We start from the raw sequence: 19,133 nt of genomic DNA, 5'->3' as shown, positions 1-19,133 counted from the left end.
TAACTTTATTTGGAGGTGTGAACCTTAAAAATAAAAGTCAGTTGTTTTACCAGCAAAAATGGGTTTATCTGGGAATAGCAGTGCATTGCAATCTTGGACATTTAAGCTACAGCAGAACCACAGGCAGTCTTTTATAGAGGAAGGGTCTGAGTTAGTATAGCTATTTCTAAGCTCAAAGTCCAGGAGCAAACTGGAAGTCCCACGAATCATGGCTGACTTGTGACAGTCTCTCATTGGCTGGGCAGTAGCCAGGAGGCAGAAGGCAGACACCTACTTCCTGCTGGATGGTAAAGTAACTAAAGCATATGGCTTCTGTGTCTTCAGTGGGATCTGAGATTTACCAGGAGTGATGGGCATGAGAACTTCTCCTGCAGGCCTCCTAATGCCATGTCAGTGAGGTTTCCCATAATTACTTCTCACAGAGGGCAAACTAAATTAACTTCTGTTCCCTTGTAACAATTTTACATGAAAATAGATTGGGCTTAATTCTGGATAAAAACATACATTCGCACACCAAGGTTTAAGTTACTTTAACACAGTTTGAGCATTTTTAAATTATAATACTATCATGCCTACATATTGTTAATTTAAATTGTTCATTTTAGAGTTACAAGGGCGGGATGGTAGGGTAATTTTTTTTCAAATGATAATTTTTCCTTAAAGAAAACACAAGAAATATATTACTTTTGCTTTACAATTATAAATAAATTCTCAAATTATTACTGTGATTCATGATCATGCTCAAGGCTTATTTTTAACCCAAAGTCCTGAACACAAAGTAAGCATTCAGTATTTGATGATTTCTTAAATTTTTGAGCAAAAGCAAATATATCATTTAAAATATCACTTTGAGATACTATGGTCTTTTCAACAGGCTGAGGCTATCTTAAAGATATGATGTATGTCCAGTCTACTCACCCTCTGCTTCCCTTCCCACCTCCAACCAACTGAGGAGTTTAAGACTCATTAGTGGTTGTATTTAAGTACTTCTTTTAAGTGCTACTGAACATGTCACCTAGGTATTACAAAACTTCAAGTTTTGCTAAAGAACAACTTAATTTTATAGAATTACGTGAGAAACTTATAAAAGTTAGAACTAATTAGTGACTAAGTAGACCTGACTTTACTCTTGGATACTTTCTCTGATGGCCATAAAATAACAAAATTTTCAGATCTTTTTGTCCAGTTGATTCAAATTAGATTCATCATCAGTGGTGGCCATGAATGAACGAATGCTCTTTAAAGGTCAGTTCTGTGGCTTCATGCAGCCAGAGGCCAAAACATCTGGCTAGTTCAATTAATAAAGTAAACTCTAAAAAAATATTAAGTCATTTTTTTGGGTGTTCCATAGACTCATTGATTAATTTTTTTTTTACTTTCAACCAGTTACAGCTAACATGTTCGGTTGAATCTATACTTTAGAACCATGTGACAGTGCAGAACAATGTCCAGTCTTAAGTTGGGAAACACAATTGGATGTTTTCACAAAATTCTATGGAAAATGATAGCATAAATAAGGCTCCATTCTGCCCACTTATCATGGTTAATCTAGTACCAGTAATAAAAGAAAACCTATTTTAGGGTCCAGTTTAAGGGAATGTGTGGTGCAGAAGTTTGAAGGGAGTTTCTGTGTCCAGAGGAAGCACTTTCTTTTCCCAGAATGTTCTCCATTAGCCCAGATAATCTGCCTCATTTTGCAATCAAATGGACTCTTATTTAGAAAAGGGCATAGTTACATGGAAGGACAATTCACAAAAGAGAAAATAAAAATGGCAAATAAACATACGGAAAAAAGTTTAGGAATCCAAAATTTGAAACTTAAAGCAATAATGAGATTTGCTTCTTCCCTATTAAATGAACAAAGATTAAAAATTCAGTGCATTTAAGGCAGTTTCTCTCAGCTTCTTTTTGCTGGAGTATAAGCTACTACATACTTCCAAGACAGTAATCTGATCATCTCTAGAGGTTTTAAAATGTTCTTATCCCTCAAAAATTCCTTCCTCTTCTAGTATCCTAAGGAAATAATCAGGAATCAAAACCAAAATCATACATAAGGATGTTCAATTATTTGGAAATAATTAAATGTCCAATGTTAGAATGTAGATAAAATTTTGATATAGCAGTACATACAGTATTTTATAACCATTTAAAACTAAGTTTGCAGAGAATTTTTAATAGTAAGGGACATTTATTTTTATATTAATGGAGAAAAAAGTAGGTTATACTCTTGTACATGTAAAAAAATCACATAGAAAAAGAAATTTTAAGTAAAGACACAATTTTTTATGTCACCAGTGGTATTAAGGTAATTTGTTTCCCTGCTTCTCCTCAATTTCTTGTACTTTCTAGAATACCTTCAGTGAGCATTTGTCTCCAAAAAATGAAGTTTAAAACTTGTTGAAATGGAAAATCTTTGGATGAGGATAAAGGTAACATGATTTGCCAAATTACACTTGTCTGTGATGCCTCCCTTAAAATTCAGAGGTAATTATATATTTTTAAATATCTTAAATACAAATGAATATCTAATTGGTTTTATAAAGCAAAGTAAAGTGGGGTGGGGGCTGGAGGGGAGACAGTTTGTGGGAACCTGTTTAATTTTCCTTAAGGAAAACACAAGAAATATATTACTTTTGCTTTATAATTATAAATAAGTTCTCAAATTATAACTGTGATTCATGATCACACTCAAGGCTTATTTTTAACCCAAAGTCCTGAACACAAAGTATGCATACAGTATTTGTTGATTTCTTAAATTTTCCACAGAGTGCCACCATCAAGCCAGCTTCCAAAGTAAGTTTTTCTAAACTTCTCACTACCACTTACATCTGAACCCTCACATTAAATGCTGTCTAGTGAAAGTAGAATCTGAAGGATGGCTACCTTTTAAGCCTGGGTAGCTGATAAATACCCTGTTTATGGAGAAAGACTGCTTGTATTGTTCTTAATTATTTATCTGATTGGCATACATGGCCTGTTAATATTGTTTTTACTTACCCTTTGAGCTGTATGAAGATAAGATGGATACCCTTAGATGCCAGGTTCATTCTCCCTCTCACCTCTTACTAGCCTGTATTGTGTATAAGCTAATAGACTTCTACTCATTACTTCTGGGGATAATCACAAACAATAACTATCAAGAAATAGGAAATTGTTAGAAAATTAAATTAATAGCATAAATGAAGCACAAGAAAGAAACTGTTATATTAAGATAATGAGCTGCTTCTTGAAAGAACATCATGAATAAATGGATGGATATTACCTCTTTCTATAGCAGTACTTCTGCAGAAGGACAAAACAAACTCCTCTGGGATAGAGAACTTAAACTTCTGATTATTTAGTTTAATTTATAAATCACCTAGCAAGTGAATTTCATATGTAGAACTGCTGCTACCACTTATACCTGACTTCTAGAAATACAGGAATCCAGGTTTTTGCCATTTAAGAAGTGGGTGTACAGTACCTAAGGAATAGAATTTGCAGGAACAAAACTTTATTATAGGGTCTCTATTGCGCAAATCTCTTGAATAGAAATTGGGTTTTGTTTTTTCTTTATAAGATAAACCTTTTTTACAGCATTAATATTAGAATGAAGTGTGGAAATACTGACCAGCATACCACAGAATAATGCTGCTTTCTTGAAAACTTGGTAAATGTAGTTTGTTAGTATGGCAGGAGAGTACTAGTACTCTAAATGTTTAATGATAGCCCACAATGAAGCCAAATGAGCTAAAAAATAAGAAACACAAAAGAGTAACAAGAAAAGCAGTTTTCTTTCACTCGAAGATAACAAGTAAATCCTAACTACACTGTGTCCTGTATTTCCCTTTCCAAATAGTACAGAACACTACCCTTACCATTTTTGTGAACTGGCCCAAATTACTTTGTTTTTATATTGCTTTTTTTTTAAGCTTTGTCTTTATGCATGAATTTCATTTGAAATAAAGAAAAAATAAAAATTCAGGACATCCGAGTTTCATAAAACAAATCAAGTCTTGTAGAACTATGTCCCAAATATTGCATGGGGCATACTTACGCTAAAAAAATTTATTGTCTATCTAAAATACAGATGTAACTGTGTATCCTGTATTTTATCTGGTAAGTACTTTACCCCTAGGTAGAATGAAAACACATTCTAAGTAAAGGATACTTTCCTTTTTTTATGAAACTCCTTATAATCTTTCTTTGACAAGACAAGAACCCATGCAGATATATTGCTCCTTGGCGTGGAGGAGATACACTTATCTGTGCTTTAAAAAAAAAAAAAGAAAGACAACCATTAGGTTGTAAAACCTCATATATGCTAACAAACTAATTTCATTAGCAAAAATAGCCCTACCATTTAACTTGAAAAATGTGGAGGAAATAAATAGAATCATTAGATTATTTGTATTTTGTAGGACAATCATAATGAGTAAATAAGTCATTTTAAATTTTAGAATAAAATATCTAGGCTACAGTTAGAACAATTATAAACACTAAATTGGAAGACTGCAATTGCTAGAACTAAATTTTTTATAATTTCAAGTGAAATTGTCATTCAAAATTTAATCTCATGATTCCATAAAATGAAATAAAAATGAAAACTGAACTAGATGTTTTCTTAGATTTTAATTAACTATTTAAGAAATACAAACTTTTCATTCTAAGAAACTATAACTTGAAGACATATCCCTAAGGAATAACTTTCTCTGTAACTTACTAATTTAGTACGTAGTCTCTGCATACACAAGCTGACCATAAGAAGCTAACCAAAAAGAGGCCATTATTTTCCTAAGTTACAGTGTCCCAAGGACTGGTGTGCAGGGCAACATTTGTTGCCTTTAATTCTTTATTTTAAATAATTATATTCCAATACTGATCTCTTAGGTCTTACAAATATACCTTCCTAATGTAAGATGTTAAGAAAGGGAAAGTATGAGAACTCACTGTACTATTTTTACAACTTTTCTATAAATCTAAAATTATTCCAAACACTTATTTTTAAAGATGAAGTGAAAAACAAAACAACAAAAAACACACCAGCCCATGCCACTGCTTTTAGAGTACAATAACATAATAAAAGTAGTTTCAAAAGCACTTCGCAGACATAAATACCATTTCTCTGTAACAGGAATCACTATTATGCCCCTCTTTTGAAACTACAATTTTCTCTGCAAAACAACAGGTAGAATTTTAAGAATGGAACTGATTCTTACCACTTCACTGATTGTGATCTTCCTGGATATATATATTATAACACTCAAGTGACTACGTCACTAAGCAAAGCATGTTCACATTTAATAATTACACCATAAAATAAATATATTGTATCATATCCTTTCTACAAAAACTATGCAACTGAAGAATATATAATGTTCTATTACCAAAATATTTACAAGGTTGTTTTCCTGCATTACTGTTACAATCTTCAGTTGTGATAACTAAAATATGTCACTACTGAGAGCATAGAAAATATATGTGTAACCTACTCATACTTAATTAATGCAGATTTAAGCCAAGTCATTATTGGGAGCAAGCAAACATAATTTGCCTCATAGTACAAAGGTTACTGAATTGTCACCTACAAGAACCCTATTTTTTTTAAGTTTGGGGAGAAATATAGTTTAATGTTATAAAAATTACTATCTTCCCCTAAATATAAACTACATGTGCCTAACACAAATTCAGGTAAAAAACTTGATACTTTTTAAACATCATTAAATCAAAGTGAATATCTTCTAAATGCATTTCCACCTGCCACTAGTTTTCCCCTTCCTTACAAAGGCCATTGTTTGTTAAATTGAAAGGAGAAAGAAACTGCCTATGTTAAAAAAAAAAAAGTCAAACTAAAGGGATAAGTAACAGAGAAATGAAGCATTGATCAGTATAGAAGAATGAGCACAAAACTTCCTGAAATGATGGGATACCTGATGATAGAGTACCCGAATAATTAGGGACATTAAATTGGGTGCAAAATTGGGCAGTACAAATCCTTTATTTTCAGTTGAACTAGACAATCACCTGAACTCTAGAGCAGGGAGGGGACACCTACTTTCTTCTATTTCAGTACTGAAAATGGAGTGGCTAAAAAACTTAAAGCTGTAAGGATCAGTTCTCTCAAAGAGGAAAAGATAACCCTAGGTGAATTATTGAGGTTTTTTTCAACATTCACATAGAATACAGAGTGCAATGAGCATAATGTAAATCAACTCATTGTTTGGGTCCTTTCAAATTAGTTGCCAAAAGAGAAGTGAAAACTTGATAAGCAGGCTCCAGTTTCTATGTGTTGATTTAGAAATCCTAAAGCTTGTGGGAGCTCAATTCATTTAAAGGAAGAAATTTAAAGGGAAGAAACGTAAACAAGGAAAATCCTATGCAGTGAAACACTCATGTGAATGGGGGTACAAAGGGTTTTCTTTAAAAAAAAACAAAACAATGAAGAGTTCCATTATGCTTTTAAATTACAAATTTAGATTTCTTTGATTTAGGTTAAAGAGTCTGATTTCCTTTTGAGTATCAAAATGCCATGACCCATTTAAATATTCAAACTGTTGATGCTGTTTGAATGTCTACCTTGAGGTAAAATAAAATACATATCAAAATCTTAAAGAATTTACTCCACATTTTCTAAGAGGTGGATATTTTGAATGAAGCAGCGAATGCATTTTTCCTTTTAACTTACCCTCCCCCACCCCATCCCATCCCACCTATGGAAAGTTCATTTCTGAGCACAAACTAGGTTGTTCCAGAATACTGACTTTGGCAGCTCCAGGTTTTGACCCTTTTTCTCCAGAATCAAGCAAAACACTAATTCACTAAACTCAGTCGAGAGAGCTGCCAAGGCTAAGTCCAGGTATTCGGAGGCAAATCCCAGGTAGGTCATCTGCCTTTTCCAAGAAAACGAGGCTCCAGCTTTCATCAATGTGAACTTTTGTCTTGATAGGAATGCATATTTAATTATCAATGCAAAAATTTTTTTACCCTCAAACATAATATTCTTTAGTAGTTTTTAAAGTATTTTTAAACCACAAATAAAACTTAAATGAAAAAAGTGACAAGAAAGGTAAGAGCAGGAAAGGACTAAATCTTCGCACCGGGATTTGAAAGATACTTGTAGCTTACTTTCAAAGTTTCATTTAGCATTGATGGTACCGGGAAAATTCTGTTCCTGGTGACAGCGCAGTGGGAATTCCCACTCCAACAATCCATGAAATGTTGCTGCATAATTATTCACCTTCTGAGGCCCATTAGAAGTTATCAGTAGTGAAAGAAATTTAATTTAAACTCACCCCTCTGTGCTAAAGAATGACTGGGACATGAGATCAAAGCGCGTAGCTCTGTCCTCCAGTGGTTTGCAACACCTAGGCATAATAGGGTGAGAGAACGCAGCATTCCAGCGCTCTCCGGCTTTCCGGACCCCGGAGAGAGGGGAGGGGGCGGGGGCTCGCGTCACCGGCTGGTTGGAGGGAGGGGGGTTGATGGCGGCTCTGGAGGTGGACGTGTCAAGTATATTCTGGAGCTTCTGGCGGCCAGACTGCTTCTACCGGCGGCAGCCGGGTCTTGGAAAGCAAGACCTTCGCTGCAGACTAAACTGGCCATCCCGGTGCCTTCCTCGCTTCGGGGATCGGGGTCCGCGGAGCCCGCGGATCTGACCGCAGACGGGACATGGTTAGAGCCATATCACGCGCGGGAGTGCTGCTCTGAGAACTCCCTGGATATGTGTAGAAGATGTTTTTGTTGCAGTCTCATCACAAGGTGCCTTAAACGCGTATAGATGGTGCATGCATAACTATAAGCACCAAGTTTAATCCTTGGCATACCTCGGGAGTACAAAGTAGAACCCAGGGATCCAAACCTGCACAACGAGCTTCCATGACCAGAGAGCCTAAGTCCTAAGGCGCCTGAGGGACTAAAGGGCAGGGAAGAGGTTTACCAGGAGCTGGCTCCTTTCCTCGGGTCTGCGAGGGAGTGGCAGGTACATTCTCCAAGTAAAGACCTTTAAAGATGCTCCATCCTCCCGTTTCTTCAGATGTCACTGAATACGGAGCCTAGAGAATGCTGCTATCGCTCCCACAAATAACCAGCTGCCCAAAGGATCGAGAAGCAAAGAGGGAGGGGAAGAAAGCCCAATAGAGGTTGTTGGGTTTTAGGTACAAAGCGGTAGAGTTAAGTACTGTTCAACAGGTACAGTGATTCTATGTCTATGTATCTATAAAATACTCCTCTAGCTAGTCACCGAGGTGGCTAAACTGTTTTTTGAAATCAAAATGGTCACGTTTCAAAGCAAATTAGACTTGATTTTGCTCCCTTTATGAGAACGGTGTGGGAAAAGGTGCTAAAGTTCCTTCATTCGAGTCTGGCACATAGTAAAATAACAAGAATAATAATTCCCGCCGATGGAGGAAGCCGCACTTCGTTTAATGCCGCGGGGAGGGGGAGGCGGGTGCGCATGAACACAGAAGTCTGGTCAAGAAGAGAGCACAGGAAATGAAGCAATCGCTCTGTGGCCAAGAGAGAAATTCCAGCAAGTTTGGGAAGAACGATCCCCGGTGGCACAGGCAGTGGGAAGAGGCCCCGAGGTCCAGGCGCTCGGATGGCCAAAGGTAGCGGGAGGATTCTAGGGATCTGGAGAGCAAGGAAAGGGAAGGCATAGTCCCATCCCCGTCCAGCAGAACGTCTTTTCAGAGCCGGGAGGCGAGCTCGCGGGGGGCTCTCCGGGGCGATTACCACAGTGGGTTAGCTAGGGCCTGCGGCTCCGGGAAGCCGGGTGAGGCCGGCGTAGCCCGAGCAGGGAACGCTGCAAAGCCGGCCCGGGGCACATGGTGGCGCTCGCTGTCTGCGCAGCCGGCAGAAGCTGCCTAGATGTCTTTGTGTGCGCGGGCGCGGCGCCGGGCGACTAGGGTCCGCAGCACGGGAGGGATCTCTGGCTGGGGCCCGGGCTCGCAGGGACACTCTAGACGGCCTCCGCGACCCTTAGCTGCTACCCGCGAGTGGCTCGCGTGCTCGGAACCCGTTCCGGGGTGCTCGGAAGGTTTTTCTGAGAGCAGCCGGCACGTCGAGGAGCAGGGACAGGAAAGAGGAGATAGTGTTCAGAATGGCTGGGAAGTTGTCCCAGGCTCAAAACCTCGCCCCTAAATTCACTGATAAAGAGAATGAGGGAAACTTTGGACACTCAGACCTCAGTTAGGAGCCCTGCTAGAGAAGCAAAAGGCGCCACCACCGTTCCCTCCCGCGCAACAAGACGTGCTTGCCTGAGAAACAAAGTTAGGGAGTGAGCTGAACAGACGCCCCAGTAGATGGACTTGGAAGAATGGGGTTAGAACAGCAGTGAAAAGCGGCAGCTTTAGGCGGTGCTTTATTCCTGGTTCTCCAATCACCCCAAGCTCTGCTCTCTGTACTTAGAGCTCTAGAAGTCCCTAACGACCAAGGCAAAACGTCTAAGTCTGCTGCTTCACCGCCAGGAGACTTCGCAGAAAATTAAATTAAACATGCGCCTAGGGACCAAAGAAAATAGATCCACCTCCCCCGCGCTACAGCAAATCAACACTTCTGCGCACGGGGAGTGCAGCGAACCTAGAGATGGCCACTGACGCGCATCCCCTTAAACCGCAGCGGCTGCAGCCCAAAATGGCAAGAAATTATTGGTTTTCCTTTAATCCGGAAGCACGGAATAAATACGGCAGAAGCAAATTCTGAATCTTATTTTTTTTAAACAACAGCAACAGTTGTACATCGAGCAAAGTCTTGAAACATGCCACCCAGAACGACGGTTAAAATGAGAACAGCATTCATTACTCTACGTTTCACTCCTTTAGATTTTTTTCTTAACATGATTTTCTTTGAAATATAGTGATAGAATTAATGTGCTGGGCTTTTTTTTTTTTTTAAGAAAGAAAAATAGACAACTGTAGAGACCATATTTTTCAAATGGGAGAGAGACTTGATCATACCTGAGTTTTTCTTAGGTGTACAGGGAGAAATAATAATGCCTGTTTGGACAGACACAGAAAAAAATCATCAGGAAAATAAAACTACAGTTTATTTAAAATGCCTATTTGTATGAAAAAGTGAGCCAAATGTAGAACTTCTTTCATTACAATATTTATCTCTGCCATTTTAGGCAACCAGAGAATAACCAAATCTAGACTCTTTTCCTCTAAATTTCCTGCCAGGTTAGCAGCCTAAAAGATCATCTGACCTTTGAGCTAATCTGCTGAAATTAAAACATTTATTTAAAAAAGTTCCTCCATAGGCCTTTTGTAACCTTCTATTCAATAATCTCACTAAAAGATCTGAGATGAAAATGTTGATAGCAAAATTATTGATCTGCCTACTCAGTAGTCCAATCTCATCACCTGCTTGTCTTTAGTTTTTAATTTCAGCATTCTCTCCCAAGGGAATCCCAATTGGGAAGTTGGGTTAAGAGGAAAGTGGAAGGAAGGCAAACCCAATCCAGGAACTTTTTCTAATATCAAGTGATATAATAGAGTAACTCATCACATTAGAGTTTCAAGCATAAAATACTTTTGTTCATAGTCCAACTTCAACAAATCAGTCTTATCCCTAAGTGAGAGAGACCTCCCCCCACCACACCCCCCAAAAAAGGAGTTGAGCCAGAAAAGGAGAAAGCAGGATAGGGAAGAAACAGTGGAATTTGGGGAAGAGGTAAGTCAGATCAACAGAAAGGCTGGGCTGAGCTGCAACCTTGTTCCACTCTCTGGAGGGTGGACTGATATATGCTGACCTGACCTCTGGGTCAACAACTAGTTTAACTCTACCTTGATCTGCAAGACTGGATGCTTGTCCCCTGGTTCAAAGTGAGACCCAGCCTTTGGCTTCACTCCAGGGAGCCTCAGGGCGCTGTTAAGAGGTGCTTTATCTCAGACAAAAGCAGAGAGAAATCACAACTTTGCATTTCATCCTCTGTCCTCCGAAAAAAAGGATGTTCATCCTCAAAAGGGAACCCTGCCCATCCTGCAGAAAACGAATCTAGAAATACTGCTCGTTAACCGTCAGAACAAAGTAAACCAAAGCTAGAAGGGAAGGAACTGTGAAGGATGAAAGTGAAAGTTTGCACATCTGTAACACAGAGAAATCTGTCCCTCTTCAACCACCCCAAAGAATCTTCCAGACAGTATCTCTCCTTGTCATTACTCTCTTAAATCAAATGTGATTCTGTATGTAATGCAACTTATAATATAAATGTACCAAGCAACTTTCCTCTTACCTGCCACTACATTTAACTCCTTCAGAGCCATTTTCTCCAACTCCCTCAGCACTGCAACTTTCAATAAAAAAGAAACAACACTTATACTGTGTTCTGCGTATTATTCCTAGGAAGAAAGTGATAGAAAGAGACTATTTTACTTTTTAAAACCATTACTTAAAGCTACAGTATACCAAAGAATCAGACCTAACTTGCTGGCCTAAAACCATAGGGACCGGAGGTCTCAAATATCTGCATAGTCAGTAGGATTGGGCAGTTTGTTACTTGGGCACAAATGTATTGTTCTAAAATATTTTACCCCTAATTCTTTTTTCTTCTGAATTTACAATATTCACAACACTCTGTTTCTATGGCTAATAATGACTTCATGAAAATTTCAAGGAAATTTTCAGTTCCAGACGTATACCCATACTGAACTTGGGGTGAGGAGAAGGCAAACAGAAAGAAAGAAGCTAAACTTATAAGAATCTGAACACACTAACTTTTTATTGTTTGATTCAAAATAATATTAATCTAATAGTGAAATAGTTTGATATAACAGCAATTAACATTTATAGTATTTTATGTTTCAAAGTATGGCTCAAGGAACACCCATTGCTTAAATGCACTTAGACATAACAAGACAATATTTTTTATTGGCATCATTGACACCTATGAACAATAGCCTAGTAAATAGATTAAGGTTTAACCTTCCTTTTCTTTGGTGGCTGTTTAGACTTTAAAAGAACAGATAACTCATTTCAACAGGAATCTACTACTGATATTTACCTCTACATAATCTTTAGCTAAGACATGGAATGCCAAAAACAAGCTTTTGTTAGCTTGACCTCCTCCACCCCCTAACAACAAAAGTTATCCCCAAACCCATGTTTTTATTTTAGATGTATTGATCTTCCAATGTAAGGCTTGGCCTTTTAAATACCAAATGCAATCAATGGCCAACACCCTGACTCCTTCTCAAGAGTAAGAAGGAAGCAGAACAGGGAAATTTCTTTGAATTGTTTGGTGACTTAGTACAAAATTTAAAAGGTCAGTAAATCCTGATGCTTTGAGCTAAATCTACTGGTAAATAATTAATTACATTTCTTAGACACTATAATCTTTATCTTGTTAAATAGAGAAAACACAGCTTTGCCAGATAGATCATTCCATCTAAGTAATATCTTAAAGGCAATTATTTAAATATTACCACAAAAAAACAGGGTTATATTTTGTTTAGACATTTAGCTGAAGATAAAATGCAAATTCCATAGTTTAAAAAGGAAAAAAAAAAACAAATTAACTGTCCTAGTCTTTTATCTGAGTTTATTAATACCATTTAAAATATTACAAATAAATCAATTACATTTCATGCATTTAAAATGCAAGTCTAAAATGTTCCAGAGAAAGGTTTTTCATTTCAATGTGAAATATCCAAATTATTTCAACATTACAATGAGCAATTTAGTTTGCAGAATCTGCAAACACTTAAATGTAGTGTCAGGAGTGTTTATTAACAGTTAAGAATATTACCTTCAGGAAATACACAAAGGCCAAAGTTAGTTGAGTTTCACTTGGACAATTTATTTAATACATGGGTTTTGGCAGACCCAGTTTTTAATGAAATATAGGAGAACTCTCACTTTAACTATGCCTGAACTGCCAGCAAATGCAAATAAGTACATGCTCCATTAAATTAAATGTCATCCCACATTTATCAAATATTGTCTTAGTTACAGTTTGATAACTATCTAAATTCATATTCGAGCAAAACTAGGCCCGGAAAGTGCGTTTGTGGCTCTGCACCTCCAGAAGTGAGTTCAAAAAACCTGCAGCTTATCAGAACTGCAACAATAACTCTTAATATTTTCTTGTGACAAAAAAAAATCAAGTTTACTTCAATATAATTTCAAATATTTACTGGAAGTAATGTACAAGAAAAATACTATACAAAATCGTCTCCTGGACAACTGCATCTCGCCCCCATACACTGGTGGAGTTATAGTTAATTGGTAACTAATCTAGAACGATTCTCCAGTTATACAAACCATTAGGTTCGGATATACTTTACAAATATTTTTTTATCCTATTTTCACTCTTTTGGCATTTAAACTACAGCCTCGTCCGAAATAAACGATAGCTTCTTCACTTGTTTAAATCACACACAAAGAAAGTTTAACCCTAAGCGTCTTCAATGAATTGCAAGAATTTACAGAAATGGGTACTATACAAATTGAGGGCTGGACTAGAAAAAAAGATTGGGAGATTATGCCCGGGAGTGGTGAAAAACGAGGTAGAAAAGGACAAACACGGAGATAGTTAATCTGGTCTCACCGGAAAGGAGTGTTTTTGCATAAGAAAGACACCTACCCTCACCCCCGCCCCCACCCCATAAGTTAATGCGATCAAAATAACTTTGGGATCAATATTAGCAGTTTCTAGGGAAGGACTTGCTCACTGCTAGAGGAAAAACTATTTAGAAGGGAACCAAGTGGGAGGATACTGTTTTTTTCTTTAGTATTTTTAGGTTTTAAAAAATATTATAAAGATGAAAGAAGACTGCAGCAGCGATTCGCAAAAGTGCCCTTAGCTGAAATTTGCATCAGTTCCACCTCAGAGAACAAAGAGAGGCAGAACTGACATCGCAGAGCTAAACTCTGCAAACTTGGGGTCTCGGTGCAGCCAGATGGACACCCCCGCAGCTCTGCGCAGGACGGGCAGCCGCTTGCGCAGAGGCTGGGCAGGGCTCCCCGAAGCCAAGACACCCAACACGGCGGTTCTGAACCCAAGTCGGAGGCTGCCTTGCCCGGCTTCCTGACTCGCGCTCCCCACGACGCCGTTCAACCTCGCTCAGCTGCGTTGTTCTCGCGAGTGCGGAGGCCCCCAGTCTGACAAGCACTGCATTCGTCCAGATCTACCTCCAACGGCCGCTTCCTATTTCCATCACAACCTGGGGGATGGCTAAGGGGGTGCGAGGAGGAGAGGACTAGCATTAAAGGCCCGGGGAGGCACCGGTTCGGGCTGTACGCGGCTCCGATAGTGTTACCCGGTGGAGACGGAAAGCGAGGGCCCAGGAGAGCAATGCGTGTTACTTACATGTCAGTACCCCCTTTACAAAGTTAAGTCAGAGAGGCAGTTAAAAGAGGGAAGGAGACTAAAAGAGAGAGAGCAAGCGAGCAGAATGCAGTGGAGGGAGGCTGGAGCTGAGGCCAGGACAGACGGGGGCCCACGGTGGGAGGGGGTCGGGGAGAAGGGCAGGAGCGAGGTGCGCGTCACTCTAGGCCGTTGCGGTGCCCGGATTCGGACGGCTGCAGCAGCTCCGGGGAGTGGCAGGGCGGGCTGCCCGCGGCGCTGTGCTCGCTGTCGGTGTCGCTGCCCTTCTTACCGCCGCTGCCAGAACCAGCCGAGCCGCCGCCGCCGCCGCCGCCGCTGTGCGTCTTCACGTGCTTGCTGAGGTGGTCGCTGCGCATAAAGCGTTTGTTGCAGACAGGGCAGGCGAAGCGCTTCTCGCCCGTGTGGGTCCGCAGGTGCCGCTGCAGCTCGTCGGAGCGCGTGAAGCGCTTGCCGCAGAAGAGCCAGTTGCACACGAAGGGCCGCTCGCCCGTGTGCCAGCGCAGGTGCGCCTTGAGGTGCGACGTCTTGCCGTACACCTTGCCGCAGCCCGGTATGTGGCAGCTGTGTAGGCCCTTGCGCCGCAGGCTCGCCCCGGCCGGGCCCAGCCGCTCTGCCTCCTGGCAGTTGGGGCAGTCGCAGGTGGCGCGGCCGGAGTAGCGGCGTGCGGAGGAACGCGGGGAGCCTCCCAGCGGCGCCGACGGCCCTGCACTCAGCATGGAGCCCCCCGCGCCGGCCAGCGGCGATGGGGCCGAGTCCGGGTAGGAGCCCGGCAGCACCGGTTTGAAGCCGTCCATTAAGTGCTGCCCCGCGGGGCTGAGCAGGTGCGAGGAGGCGCCGCTGCTGAAGGCTGAGTGGCTCAGGCCTGAGTAATCCGAGTTGTAGCCTCCGAGCGGCGAATGCAGCGAGGTTTGGAGCCCCCCGGCGGCAGGGTGCAGCGAGCCGGGCAGCGCCGCCGCGCCATTCGGGTTCTGTACGTCGATCCAGCCGGCGCCCACGTCCCACCAGCTGGAGGCGCCGGCCGTGCCCACGTCGCCGGCGGTGCCCAGTCCCGGGTGCGAGGGCTTGAACCACGACTCGTATGGGTGCGCCATACCCACGCGCGGGTAGATGCCCTGCAGCCCGTCCACCGAGGTGTGCACCTTGGAGATGAACACGGGCTGGTGGGAGCCGTCCTGCGAGTGCGCCGAGGAGCCGCCGCCGCCGCCGCCGCCGCCGCCGCCGCCGCTGCCCCCTGATACGCCGGGGGCCTGGAACACCGAGTAGTCGTTTGCGAACGGCGAGCTGGAGGCGGCAGCGGCCGCGGCCGCGGCGGCGGCAGCTGCGCTGCTAGAGGTTAGGGAGAAGGCGCTGGAGCCCGGGGAGCCGCCGCAGCTAAAGGAATCGGATACCAGGGCTGCGGCGGCCGCCGCCGCAGCAGCAGCCGCAGCCGCCGCCGAAGACGTGCCGCCGTTTCTGGTGGCCCCCGACACGCCGAAGCTTGAGAGACTGGAACCCACTACGTTGCAGCTGCCGGAAGAGGAGGACGAGGAGCGTTTCCAGGGGTGGAAGCCTTTGCCGAAGGAAGAAGAGCTGTCCGAGAGGGAGGAGGGAGACGGGCTGGGGCTGCCGATCTTGTTACAGGTAGCAGCAAGCATGGCCAGAGGAGTCGATCCCAACCTCGGTTCTTCCTGCGAGGAGAGGAGAAGGGGTGGGGGAGGGGAGGTGGCCAGAGAGCCGGTGGGGGAGGGTGGGAAGAAATGTGCATCAGTCCTCAGGTAGCCTCCAAACACCCCACTGCACCCCATCTCTTGCTGCGGCGCACCGCCACCAACTCACCTGGCTCCCCCAACAGCCCCGACGCCCGGCTGCTTCCTACTCTATGGGAGGGGACAAGTTTGGCTGCCGGCGTCTGATTCGGGAGCAAAGCGCCATGCTAAAGGAGAGTTTGACAAGTATTCTCACCTAAAACAACACTCGGGTGCACACAGGCCCCAGGCACTTCGAAACAAGCAAGCAAGCAAAAAGTCCAGACTGGGAAGGAAGTTTCCTTTTCCGAGAAGCCTGGGGAGAAACCATTGGATTGCTTTCAAGAGCGCTTCCCCAGTAATCCAGAGAGCGCTTTGAAAATCCTTTTCCGGTCCCCAGAAACCCATCCTGTGTTTTTTCTCCCAGGGCGCAAGAGGCCAAACTATAGGGCTTGCTCGCTCTTCCTGCTTTACATTTTATTTTTTCAAGAAAGAAAAAAAAAGTCAAGCGTAACAAAAAACCAGATGGGTTCAACGTACCTGCAAGGCAAGACGGGCTGCGGAATTTTTTAAGGGGAAGAGAGAAAATCTGCAGTTTGCCCAAGAGGAAAAACTTGCTCTTTACCCGCGAAATCGTCGCATGTAAAATGGGCTGGGCGCACGTCTCCCGGGCAGGGAGCGGCCGGGCGCTGCGAGGTGGCTTGTCTAAATGCCCTTCGAACCTTTCCTGTGCTGAAAGAAGTGACTCTGCCCCCCCCTCCCCCTCTTCCTTTTCTCCAAACTCACTTGTATTTAAAGGGGGAGGAAAAAAAGCTCTCAATAGAGACTGATAGCCCGTGGCCTGGCCGGGGCTACTTTAACCCCTCCGAACGGCAATAAAAGGAAACTAATTAAACCAGCAAGAGAAAATCCTGAGACTCACCCCTAGAAGTGAAGTTGCCATCACACAAAAGTGCCCTCCTCCTCTCAGAGGATCTTTTTTATATTGATAAATCAGAGGCAGTGTTTTTTTTAGAGGTGTGCAATACAATGATCAGTTCCGCCCATTCCACCACAATTGTAGCTCCCTCTCCGGCTTTGAAGTGCCGCGGAGGCGCGGCCAGCCAATCTGCGGCCTCGCCGGGCCGCGCCGCGCGCGCGCCGTGAGGTCATCGGCGCCGCAGCCGGCCGCCGCGGGGGGGTGGGGAGCGGGCCCGGGCGGGGCGCAGCCCCTGCGTGTGTGCCGCAAGGCGTGTGTGTGAGTGTGTAACAATGTAACTGTGTGCGTGTGTGACCAAGCTGAGAAGAAGGGGGGAAGGGGATGTGTGTGCGGCAGTAAGTGATATTGTGGTGAGGGGGGCCGGGGGAGGGACAGTGCAGAGAGGAGGGAGGGTGTTGCGGGCGGCAGTGTAACTGCTTGTGTGACAAAGGGGGTAGAGGGACAGACCAGTAAAGTGTTGAGGGGAGGATGTGAGTGCACTATAGTGTAACTGTCCGCACAGACCCCAGGGAGGGAAGAGGGACAGTGCCGTAAAGTGCGGGGGCAAGGAGGTGGAGTGTGCCTGGTGTGGGGGAGGAGTGTGAATACATGTGTTTGCGTGTGAAAGAGGAGGGAGAGTTGGATGAGTGTGTGTGCTCGATGTGGGGGAGAGAAGGCTGTGTGAATGTGTGTTTGTGTGAGGAAGTGTGTGTGTGTGCGCGCGCGCGCGCGCGCGTGTGTGTGCAACAGAGCCGGGGGTGGAGAATAGAAACTGAGGTAAAGTGTGAGTAGGGAAGAGAGAATGGTGGTTTGAAGAGTGAAACTGCGAAGTTGAGGGAGGCTGAGTAAATAAATATCCATAAACGCTACCTCTGTCGCCAACTTCCTCTGATTCCTTATGTCTAAAACCTGAGCGATTTTTTTCTTCCTGGACACTATCACTATCTCTTTGAAGAAAATCGTATTAATACCTACCTTTCCTTTCGTGGCTTTACAGCCGAAGGGTAAACTCCTAGGGAGCCTGAGGGATACTTTTAGGGGTGAGTTAGGGCGTGTGTGCGCCTGCGTCCAGAGTTGTTAATTCGATGCGGTGGCTTTTTCTTCCCCCTCCTGAGGTGGGTTCGGCTTTGGAAGTGCAAGTCTCTCTCTAGGGGAGGGGATATGTTTGTCCCTCGGCAAGGAGTAAATTTCAATACAAAAGGATTAGATAGAGAAGAGGACGAGAGAGTATTGTTTTTTCTTTGGGTGAGAAATTGAGGAACCTTTTATGGAATTCAGACGTTTTCACAGGAAACCTCACTGACTCTTTCTGAGGAAAAAAATCAGGATGTTGATTGGAATATGTGAATTGTATTTATCTGAGCATGGAGACAAGCTTATGACAAATCTTGTTGAAATGTATGGAGGCATCTGTGCTTACCAGAGAATCTATTATGAGTGTGTGTGCATATTAATACACGTAGTTAAAATTTAGTGGATTTTAAAACTTGCTTCCGATTTGTGTTCCTAGTTGCCTTCAGAAATGTCATTATTATTTTACTGCTACCACAAGGCAATATCTTAAACCACAGAAAGCATCACCAGTGTAACAAAAAAGTTCATAGCGCTTGGAGCCCTCTTGAATCTTCGTATGTTTGAAAAGAGCAATTCAGATTTTTAAGCTATCTCAAATGCTCTCAGAAATAGAATTTTAAGACGAAATTGACTGAAATATTATCAGCTAGGAGAAATGTTTTATTTTGACTGGGGAAACATTTTTATTTTATTGTTGTTTTTGAACCCTCTTCAAGTGCATCAACAGCTTCTGGAGATGTGGGGGAAAAAAATCCTCCTGGGGGTTTACTGAACTCCAAAGTCAGGTTGTATCATTTGTACAAGTTTTATAGAGCAGGGTTGAGGCTGATGTTTGTGGTGTGAGAATGTGTGTTTCTGACCCCTTTTAACAGTGTTGGGTTATTGACTGTACATCATATCTATTGATTAAGGGAGTAAGGTACATTCTCATACTTTCAAGTAAGTGTGAAGTAAATTAATGAACTGCTTTCTTTTTCTGAAGGCTGACGCTTACCATAAATGTCGCGTTTCTCCCTGCAAGCCTTTCTGAATGATTTTAGCGTGTTGAGAAGGCGTGACAGGCCAGCCCAGAAGG

The 19,133-nt window shown here is 42.8% G+C and overlaps 1 protein-coding gene across 2 annotated transcripts; it reads right to left on the bottom strand.

Moving 5' to 3' along the window:
* Positions 1-8,924: 8,924 nt before the first annotated feature.
* On the bottom strand, positions 8,925-17,056 carry SP8 (Sp8 transcription factor). Of its 2 annotated transcripts, XM_073238719.1 has the most exons (3): positions 16,949-17,048; positions 16,118-16,214; positions 8,925-15,969 (listed from the first exon to the last, which is right to left on the bottom strand). In XM_073238719.1, the coding sequence occupies exon 3, from the start codon at positions 15,934-15,936 to the stop codon at positions 14,461-14,463; it is 1,476 nt and encodes a 491-aa protein (XP_073094820.1). In that variant the 5' UTR covers positions 15,937-15,969; positions 16,118-16,214; positions 16,949-17,048; the 3' UTR covers positions 8,925-14,460. The 2 variants fall into 2 exon arrangements, with proteins under 2 accessions (XP_073094820.1, XP_017532401.3); XM_017676912.3 differs by lacking the exon at positions 16,118-16,214 and having other exon boundaries at positions 16,949-17,056.
* Between the last annotated feature and the right edge of the window lie 2,077 nt (positions 17,057-19,133).

Source organism: Manis javanica, chromosome 6, assembly GCF_040802235.1.
Source record: "Manis javanica isolate MJ-LG chromosome 6, MJ_LKY, whole genome shotgun sequence".
Lineage (NCBI taxonomy): Eukaryota > Metazoa > Chordata > Mammalia > Pholidota > Manidae > Manis > Manis javanica.
This window is presented reverse-complemented; position numbering and strand designations above follow the sequence as displayed.